Genomic DNA, 11371 nt, shown 5'->3' with positions numbered 1-11371 from the left:
GGAACCTGATGACCAGGTCATGCTTCCCTACTGCCTTCCCTTCCACATGGTCATGGTTAGCAGCAATCACAGCGACATAGACTTTAAGGGTGGAGGGAGACAGCCTTCGCTCCAACCCTTGCTGCAAAAAGGAAAGCTCGACCCTGATCGGGCAGCTCCGGGGGTCTTCTCGACGAGAAGAACACCACTCGACGAACATGTTCCACTTCAAAGCGTAAAACGCATACTTGCGAAGGCCCCGCGCGGGGCCAGCTGAGCGCCAGTGCATCTGAGCCGAGTGTTCCCTCGGCCAGGGAGTAGAACAACTGGCAGTGAGAGATTTCTGGAGAGGCAAACAGGTCTACCTGAGCGGAAAGCATAGCCGACATCTCTGGATCCGATTCAGGCCTTGCCACCGTCCCGGAGGGCAGTATGCGCAGCCGAACCTTTCTCTACAGAGAGCTCTCCCTCCGATGCTATGATCGACATCCGGTCGTCGGGAGGAGCATCGAAGGATACAGGACGCATTGCAATATGCATTGGCTCGTTTAGTTTACACTCTAAGTGGATTGGTCTCTCTAAGCGAGATCCCAATTTGTCGGTCACCGATGCGACTCGGAGTGACTGACTGAAAGGGAACCAGTGCTGGGTAGATTACTTACTGTAGTCCATTACTGTTTCAAAATTACATGACAAAAATTGTAGTTAGTAATGCAGTCCATTATATTACAGATTTTAGTTAATAAAATCTGACTACTTTTTGATTACTTTTAGATTAATTTTGACCTGACTGTTTTTTCACATTGATTTAAATAGGATAATCTTGTACCATATTGATATAAAATACAAAGAGAAAGAAACTATATTACATTATTTGTAATTGACAACACGAAGTGCATTAAACATTACAGGTTTCTCAAATTGGGTTTTGTGAAGGAATTGCAGGAGGTTTGTGAATTCAACGAAAATCTAATAATTAATTAAATCATAAAAGTGTAAAATTAAAATAAATCATTTTAAAATAACAACAACTAAAATAGATTTGTTTACCTGCATGTCATGTTACAATTAACCAAAACTCGAAAACGCAAAGACTTTCTGAATATACATAAAAGGTAGGTTGTTTTAGAAAGAAAAACATTTAAAAGCTATAAAAGAAGAATTAGAGATAATCAATAAATTATCAGTAATTTATTGCAATTGTGTGAATAATATGTAGTCATATAATCAAAAAAAAGTAACTGTCTGATTATGAGTATTTTAAAATGTAATATAATCTAATTACAAGTACTTATAATTGGAATCTGATTACGTAATTACTACCCAGCACAATAACTTAGTGTTGCTGTTAAAGCACTAGTTCATCCAAGAATGTAAAATCTGTGGTCTTTTACTTTTTCATGGCATTAAAAAGGAAGATAATTCAATTTTAGATTAACTATTGTTTTAAAAAAAGGTAAACTACTTATGTCATGATGCTTCAGAAGATAACATTTTTAGACATTTTTTCTTAATTTTTCTTCAGACACAACCAGAGGCCCTTGGAGGTGACGAGGGATGAAGTTCATAAGAACAGATGTCATGTGAAGTTTCCAGAACTTTTCTCCAGCTTTCCTTACTGGGTCAACGTCACGGCAGTGAACTCCCTGGGTCGAGCTTCCATCGCCATCAGCTTCGAGGAGTCCTCAATAGGTACAGTTTATACTACACACAAAAAATAAATTGGTGTAGGAATTTCATTGAAAATACTTTTACTCACAAATAGCTTTAAATAGAAATGTACTAGCTCACAAATAGCTGGTAAATTTCACATAATAATTACAAATAAATAGCAAGTAAAGTAATTAATTACACGTGAAAATTTGAATGAGCAAAACTAAAATAGTATTTTTTTCTTGTAAAACATAATCCAATAATTGTATGTACAGTCAAACCAAAAATTATTCAGACACCAGATATAATTTTATATATACTGTATATATTTTTTTTTACTAGTGGATGCAGGACACTATAGTTCATTTATGTAAGTGAGGATAGCAAAATAAAGTAAACTGTGACATATTATACCCAAAAATTCTCCATACAGTGCACTACCAGTAAAATTGATAAAGATTTGGGACCAAAAATTATTCAGACACTTTGACCTGACCATGTTTTGCTTAAGTGTTATCTGACTCCGAGTTCTTATCATATTTAATTAACTTTTTCTAAACTATAGCGAATAAACTGTGATAATGTGTGAAATGTTAAAGGTGTCTGTATGTATTTATGTACAGTGTATGTATGTATATATGTTTGTATTTATATGTATTTATTCATTGCAGACACAGAAAACATCATTTACAAGTCAATAGACCTTGCCAAAACATCTAGCTCATATTTACCAGACACTCTGGTAACCTACTATCATCTCTATCATCTCAACACCCATGCTGGCAAACAGAATTGAAGGAAATATCTCCAATATATCGTCTGGCTGACAGTGGAGGTGTTGTTGAAGTGGCTTCTGGCAACTAAATAGATTGCTTACATGCATGGCTACATTTGTGCTTGATAGTAATAAAAATGCTAATGCAGTCTGGATCACTGGATTGACAATGAAAATATTGTCCCACTGTTTCTAGTGTATATTTTAAGGAAAACGGATTCCTTTTAAAAAAATGCATTTCATATGGGGCAGCTATTTGATTTCATTTGAAAAAAAAAGCAACTTGTGATTAGTATACATTTCAGTGACAAGTAGGGAACATATTGATGAAAGTACATAAAAGAAATGAACTGCCTTACATTGAAACTAAAGCATGCAGACTATTGCACAACTTCAAGATACATGGGAACTAAATATAAAAAAAAATAAATTATATATATTTTTTCAGCTACACTGTAAATATATATTTTTTCTTTATCAGTATTTTTTTGCATTATTTTTTTAATTAAAAATATGGAAATGCATATTGTTTTAAGCAGAAATCTAACCAAATTTAGTGAGGTTTATGATTAAAACAGGTCAAAACAATTTTCCAATGAGGTATAAAAAATAGGTTCCTTTTAAAGTGAGCAATTTATCTTGTCTACAGGATGTTTAGATATTTTACTGGGGGAGGAAAAGCCAAAATACTGATTAAGAAAGTGAATTTTTGCAGTCCAGCCTTTCCTCTCAGCACGCCCCGACATAAAAATTAGCATCCGAATGGCCGACATCTAAACAACATCAACAGTGTTTGAAAGTCATAAAGAGTGTTTCGCTCAAGCCAGGTCAAGGCCTGAGCTATAAATCCTGAAGTCTGCTATGAATAGTAAAGGGAACGGGGCTCAGAAACATCTCTTTGTCCTCGTGTGTATGTGTTTGTGTGCGAGTGAAGCTAAAACTGTAGAGCAAACAGAATGATCATTGGCTACCGCAGCTCGAGAAGAAGAGAAAGGCCACTCTGTTGCTCTCTGCTGATTTCCCATAAACCTTAGCTCCAAAAGGCTTTCCTAATATTCAGGAGACGCGGCTGCTCAAAAGACATCTCGAGAAATGTCAGTGTGACTTCTTTAGGAGACGTGTGTGTTATGTCAAACTGATTTTCTGCTCAGAGGGACGAGCTGCAGATCATAAAGAGGAAATCTCAGCACTATTCATCATTCATCTCTTTTTCCATTATGGTGTTTCGCTAGTGGCATTTGTCATGAGTTATTCTTTCTGCTTAGCTTCTAAAACAGTGTTATTTTTGTACTGAGCCTTGTTACAACTCATATACCAGTAGCATCTCAGCATCAGAGGCATTTTCACACTTCCTAGCTGTTAAGGAAATAGTTTACCTAAAAATGTATGACTCTCTTGACATTCATAAACCTGTATGACTTACTTTTTTTTTTCTTTTTTTTTTTCTGAGAAAAGCTAAATGAGAAATTTAGAAGAATGTTCAAGTTGCTCTTTTCCATATAGTGAAAGCAAGCTTCAAATGAAATCAAGCTTCAAGCTCCAAAAAGACAAAGTACTTTAAAATTAGCCCATAAGTATTCCCAATCCTCTTTGGGAAAACCTTTTTTTTTTTTTCATGCACTTGTCAGTTTTGAGATTTTGGAGCTTTTTGCTTCAATAACATGTCTTCTTTCAAATTAGTTTAAACAAAACACCCAAAATACACATTCAAATGTGAATTTTATGACATTTTATCTATTTGCATCGGTAGATTAATTCCAATACATATTTTAAATGCCATTTTCTTAAAATTAGCACGAAATCTCTACTTTAGAAACACTTGCATACATAAAACTTTACAGTTTTTTCTCCTGTATCTATATCTATATCTGCATTTATATCTTTATTCTTTATTTGTTTATAATTTATATAACATTTTATTCATTTGAACTTAGTGATTTCATTCATTCATTTCATTTATTTAATTTTATTTTAATGTATTTATTTTCTGTAGAAAACCTTTAACTTATATGTAAAATAATAATAATAATAATAATAATAATGAAACATGCATTTTGAAACTGCTTAATCTAATGTTAATTTTTCTTTTCTGGGATTGTATGCAAATTGGTGAATACTTAATTATATAATGTATAGTTTGCATTTAAACATAACATTTCAGAAAACATGAAATAAAAAAGCAATTATTTTAATGTACTGTCATTGATCACATAGGGAAAGTGTGGTGATAAAGCAATAAGCCCCAAGAAGCCGTGGTTTACAGTGAATTTATAACAGCTAAAGGGCGTTGTTGGGTACGACGTGAAGCAGAGTGCCTAAAACCCACTTAGCTGTTATAAATTCACTGTAAACCACGGCTTCTTGGGGCTTATTGCTTTTATAAAACGGTTATTCCATATATGTAGTTAGGTTTCACAAAATAGAACAGAGCAAATAAAGTGTAATGATATTAATAAAAACAGTATTCTTCCACCAAACAATGTAGTTCCTCAGAAACAGTTGTGGTTGCAACAAAGTGGTTGCCAAGCAACTCGCATACATAAACAAAGTTGTATGTTTGCAGAGTAAATTACAACAGCTTCGAACGTGGCTCAGCCAATCAGAATCAAGGACCGGAACTATCCATTTTATAAATAGAATTTAATAATGCATTAGTTTGCTCCTTTGTTTGCCAGCTACTTTTCTGCTTAATGAATATTTATTTCAAACAGAGCCATTTGATCTGATTAACAGTTTGTACTACCAACCATGCAATTTGTTGAGAAAAGGTGAGGTTTCACAAAATAAAACAGAGCAAATAAAGTGTAATGATATTAATAAAAACAGTATTCTTCCACCAAACAATGTAGTTCCTCAGAAACAGTTGTGGTTGCAACAAAGTGGGTGCCGAGCAACACACAAAGTAAACAAAGGTGTATGTTTGTAGTGTAATTTACAACAGCTTCGAATGCGGCTCAACCAATCAGAATCAAGGACCGGAACTATCCGTTTTATAATATCTATTAGTTACCCTATTAATAGTAGTAATAGTATAGTATGTTTCATTATTATTTACCTGTAGTATTTTGCCTTTAAGCCATACTATATAATTGTGCAAGAACCAGAATCAACTATTTTTATTTTTTTTCATATTCAAACATACCAGTTTCTGTTATGAGATGCATGAAAAAAAATACCATCTCATGTCAATTACATCAAACCTGGCGAGACGTGATTTGACGTGACCCATTTGAATATGGTGTGGATGCGATTTGAGGACTTTTCTCCATCGGTTTTCCACAGAAGAAAGCAATGAAATTCTGATGACAGAATTAATTTGGGGGGATTTATTCCTTTGAATATGATACCTGCGATTGGTCATGAGCTTACATCGAGGTCTCTTTGGTCCAACAGTGAAACCTGACCCCCCTGAGAAGGTGGTGGCTAAACCCGTAGCCAACAATGCACGGAGACTAGAGGTGACCTGGAACAGTCCCAGTACATGGCCTGATGTGGAGACCTTCCCGCTGAAGTACTTCCTGCGCTACCGGCCACTCATCCGAGACCAGTGGCAGCACGTAAGTGTGGATCACCGCTTTTATAGCTTCGTTACATCTTCGTTGCATATGCTATGTGGCCTCAAACTATTAATGATCACATTTTCATAAACCCAACCAGCAAGGTATTTTTTGACGAAGCATTGTCTTGCTGGTCAACTAACAAGCTCCTGCTACTACAGCATCCCGGCGGGGATAAAGCCAACAAATCTAACTTGCTATTGCACAAAACATAGCATATTCTGGTAACCGACTATGTTAGTCTTTTCTGCAACCGACTATGTTAGTCTTTTCTGCAGAGTTCAGAATAGCGTTGCAACCATGTCTCATTTTCTACAAGAATACAGGGGGTCAAAGTGGGCTGCTGTGATTTGGTTCCATTGTCAGCTCTCCACATGAGTCCAATTGTGTCCCTCAGCTCTACGGAATGAGACCAGACATGTTCTTTGGACACTGATTTGCTCACCAAGACATCAGTCAGAGATTTGGACAGTTGAAAATAGATGATTTATATCCCATAGTCTCAGCTCATATACATTGCCATACTACTGTATGAGAGAGCACCAGCCAGTCAGTCAGAGAATATTTCTTAAGAAGCCCCTTGGGATTATTGAATTTATTCCTCGTACATATCAAGGCTGAAAGTAGATGTTGTGTCATGCTTATTTCCATTAAGCTCTTTAAGTAGATGAGCACATCTCACTCTATAATCTAGTTACTGCCTGGCACTAAGAAAATTAAACGTTTCAGAACTACAAATCTGTTCGGAAGTTTTGAAATTAGACTACCTGCTCTGGATGAACGGGATATGCAGTATAGAGTTGTTTAGTCATTACTGTATATATATATATATATATATAGATAGATAGATAGATAGATATAGACAGAGAGAGAGAGAGAGAGAGAGATAATAATAAGTATTAAATTACATAATAAGTATATTATTTTACTTTACACTATTGAAATTACAATACTTATGACTTAAATTCAACTAAGTCATAAGCCATAATTAAGTCATTATTAAATAACTGTATACTTATTTAATTAAAATACACATTTAATTCAACTTGATTGAAAGAAGAGAGAGTGAGAATGTGCAGCTTGTATCATTTTATCAATACTGTGAAAAAAAAATTGTATTGAAATGGTTTCAGATATTCAGAAGATGTACTGTATCGAAAACGTATATTTTTGGCAACACTAGCACTATTGGGGAAAAAAATTGGAAAAAAAATTGCGATGAAATGGAACTAGAGACAGATGTCTTCTGATGTACACCAGTGTAACAAATTATCGAAGAAAAAAAAAAAGTAGGGAGGGGACTTGGTTTTATTAGCTGGTTGTTAATTGGATTTTGAGATGTGGGCGTGGCATTCAAAACGAATGTGAGCTTGCAGTCAGTTGTGGAGGGGGTGGGGTTTAAGCAGACCAAATGATTGGAGAATTTCTCCTTACGTTACTAGAGATAAATCTGAATATGTATGAGTAGTTCACAATGACATCTATAACAGTGATTTACAAAATAAATGTTCATTTCATGCCAACGATAACTGCACCAGGCAGTGACAACAGGGTTTGTGAATATGTTGCATTTTATAATGAGGCTTGTTTCCATAAAAAAGGTATGTGTGCACTGAAAATAATGTCTTTCTAGTAAGCAAGTAAAGCAACTAAACATAAAGTTTTCAATCAATGTACGTGCAAACACCAGTGTTATGTAGCTGAAGTCATGGATGATGCCACACTTCACCACAGAGCGCATCTCATCCCTCCTTACAAAGAATCCAACTAAATTTCCAAAACAACTATTACTCAGTGACGTATGAATCCTATTTGAGTTCTCTGAGACCACTACTCCTCTGAAACAAACCACATCAGCCCGAACACCAGCTCATATCAGCTTGCAGCAAAGACCATATTGAGCTCCATCACGACAAGGTGGAAACCTCATCAGTCTTCCGCTAGGCCGCGTTTCAGCTGCGCCTCATATGTGCACTCACGTAGTGTATCACGGCGAGAGGGCCTCAGAGAGATGAAAGAGCCAGCTCGGCACAGGGAGCGTGGCGTAGGGAAGCCATTCATTCTGCTGAGGAATGAGGGGATGGCAGCTGGAACAGTCCTCGCTGAGCGATGGATGCCTCAAAGCTGCCTGGGATCTGACGGCAAAATGTGGCATGGAAACAATCAAGTGCTTGTGGCTAGCCGATAATGTCGCTGGATTTAAGAAGTGGACATGCTTAATAAATCGCTTTTGTAATAATAAAAACGTTGAATGCAGTTGTATTGAGGTGCAGGTATACAAACGTAACTCCAGTTTTTATGTCTCTAATTACTGTGTTCCTGGAACTGTCTAAAAAAAAAAAGGCTTTTTTTGTCTTTGAGATTTACAATTCTAACACACACACACACACACACCCACACACACACACACCCACACAAAAGGCTTTTTTTTTTTTTGACAGAACTGTTTCTTTGGATGAATGGGTAACAGATCAACAGGTTCAAAGTACTGTATAGCTGTTCTACAGATTTCCAAAAAAAAAAAAGAAGAAGAAGAAAACAAAGAGTTAATTTTGAATCCATAATGTAAATAGTTTGGTAATTAGGACTTACCGTATTTTATTTTATTTTTCAGCCATCTGTTTGGAAATCATGCATTTAAAGAACACAGTGAACCTATTAAATTAAGACTCATTTTGGATTCATGCACAACTGTTTTGACACAAATATCGTAATCTTTCACAAATGCTTACTGGGAATTTTGGGAGTACAGTTTTCCCAAAAATTATTTCATCATTTAGTCACCCCCACGTTGTTCCAAACCTGTACGACTTTCTCCTGCGGAACACAAAAGAAGATATTTTGAAGAGTGTTTCAATGGTTTTTATCCATATGATGTAAGTCATCGGGGTCGAAACATTGTCTGGATGAAACCAATTTTTGGTTACACTTTATTTTGATGCTCCACTTTAGGCATTCTACTAAGTAACTTTGCAACTAGCAGTCATTAGAGTATTAGTAGACTGTCCGCTTAATATCTGCTAACACTTTGTTTTGATGATCCCCAAACAGACATTCAGCTGACCATAAGTAACTTTGCAAGTACATGTATTTGCTCATCCTCATCCTACTAACCCTAACAGTCTACAATACTCGACTAATACTCTAATGAGAGCAAGTTGAGCTGTATTTGCACATTAATGCGAGTTAGTTGACATGTAGTTGCATGTACTTTTTGTTAGTAGAATATCTAAAGTGGACTATTGAAATAAAGTGTAACCCACTTATTTGACGTTTTTTAAAATACCTATTTTGATGTTTAAAATGCGTGGAATGACATGAGGGGGAGGTAAATATGACACAATTTTCATTTTTATATGAACTATCCTTTTAATATATCAGAGCTATATTTCAAGATCAGAAAAGCAAATTCTATTTTACAAAACATTAAATCTGTGCCATAGATAATAGTTCATTTTTGATCTATTGAAACTTATGATTAGAAATGACTTGGTCAAATCCAAAATGTGTGGCCTCACATTGACATATACATGATTATAAAGTAGAAATGTCATTTTTGCTGAGCGGCTCAGATAAATGACTGGACTGAAAAATTCAATGGATCAATGTTTCTGCTCAGTTGTAATTGATGGAGCTGAGCTGAAGAGACATATGGTGCAGCGGAGCTTTAAAAAGCACTGACATTTAACAGAAGAGCAATGGAAGTGTGGGGCAATTATAAGAAAGATATGCATACATTCACACCCGCTGAGTGATGATCTTTGGAACTTTTCATTGCCTCAAAGGTGTGAGGAAGAGATTATTAGATGTTTATTTAAAGTGGGAATATATCTATACTGAAACTATCAGTATTTTGAGTGGCGAATTCAAACAGGGCTGCTGATAGCAGTGTTTATTTGCATGGTCTTTCTTCATTGTTTTAGCATTTTAGTGTTGTCTATAATCATTTTATATGAGAAAAATGATAAATGACTCATGATGTTCTTTTTCTTTGGATAAAAGTATTGACGCATCACCCTAATCGTTGGTGTCAATTATGTAAATGCATAGGTTGGCGTTGATTGCGTCCAACTTTTCATGTCCATCTCAATGATGCTGGCTCTGGCTCTGGGTATGATGGAAATTTTCAGTACTCACAACCGCATTCTCGGCAAACTCACGCTGTTTGAATGGTAGAAGTTATGGCTATTATAGTTTGACAATATAAAGGATTATTGGACTAATCAGAAAAGAATCAATAGATCTATCAGAGTTTTTTTGGGGGGGGGCGTAATCGTTAGATTAATCGATTAATTGGAAAAAATAATCGCAACATTTATCGATTTGAAAATACTAATAATTAGTTGCTGCCCTAGCTAAAAAGCCACTGCTAAAAGAATAAATGTTATTTATTATTTTTATTTTTTTTACTTACTTACCAAATGGTGTAGTTACATCATCTACCAGCAGGGGCCAAAGGCCTATGCTAACCAGCAAAATTTGACTATATTATATCTGTGCATTTAGTGCCTGGTTTGCCGGTGGTTAATGTATAAATTGCAGGCTTTGTGTGTAAATACCACAGAATAAAAAGTGCAGATGTTTCTTAATTTCCCCTTGGGTTAAAGATAAAAAAAAAGAATGGTTGCAATATTAAGGTTGTGCATGCATTTCATTAGAACGTGCATTTAAAGAACAGGTGAAATCCTGTTAATCGCATATTATTCTGGAGAGAGATGTGAATGATGGATTGAAATAGATGAGAGCGGCGAAAAGACACGAGACAGCTGTGAAACGACTGCATATGTTTCACGCTCTGTCTTTTGTCCAGGAAAGCAGCAGCATGAAATGTGTGTGAAAGTGAAGTGTGAAAAAAAAGAAAGAAAGGAGGCTGGGGGTGCGGAGGGAAAAAATGGTGTGGTGGGCAATTTTTCTTCTTCGCCCTTTTAATTCCCAGAAATGATGTATTTAAACTCGAGCTTTAACAAGCCGCTGTGGTGCCACTCAGCCAAATGAGAAACAATCTGCTCTTGAGCAGTGGGGGCTTCTGGGAGTCGCTGCACAGAATGAATGTGCTGTGTTAGAGGCCAGGCTTCATAGAGCACTAGCCAGTTTCAGGTGACTGATATGTGACTGTAGATCTAATGGGGTTTGGCTTACTGTTGCTTCGGGTAATCACAATGATGGACACGATTGAAGTTACAGCAGGAGTGTACAGTGCCAAAATGGAGTAGGCTTAAAGAATAATGAAATTTAAATGAACATAAAGTCTGGTCTACATCATATATTATTCTAACCAAGTGTCACTTGTTTTGTTGGTTGATAGTCTTGGTAGCCTCTGCTAGTAGACGCCATAAGAACCTTCTTTAAAAGAGTGACATGTTATTTATTTCTTTGTCTTGTCTTGTCCCGTTTTTTTTTTTTTTTT

The 11371-nt window shown here is 35.9% G+C and overlaps 1 protein-coding gene across 1 annotated transcript in view; it reads left to right on the top strand.

Moving 5' to 3' along the window:
• Positions 1–11371, top strand: part of cntfr (ciliary neurotrophic factor receptor) — a 208414-nt gene that overhangs the window by 170198 nt on the left and 26845 nt on the right. The window contains exons 5-6 of the mRNA XM_016573704.1: positions 1505–1671; positions 5801–5964. Of these exons, the coding sequence (XP_016429190.1) occupies positions 1505–1671; positions 5801–5964 (331 nt within the window). The remainder of the gene's footprint in view (positions 1–1504; positions 1672–5800; positions 5965–11371) is intronic.

Source organism: Sinocyclocheilus rhinocerous, unplaced genomic scaffold (assembly GCF_001515625.1).
Source record: "Sinocyclocheilus rhinocerous isolate Xijiao unplaced genomic scaffold, SAMN03320098_v1.1 scaffold2277, whole genome shotgun sequence".
In the NCBI taxonomy this organism is placed as follows: Eukaryota; Metazoa; Chordata; class Actinopteri; order Cypriniformes; family Cyprinidae; genus Sinocyclocheilus; species Sinocyclocheilus rhinocerous.
Note: the sequence above shows the minus strand (reverse complement) of the source record. Positions and strands in the feature narration are given on the sequence as shown.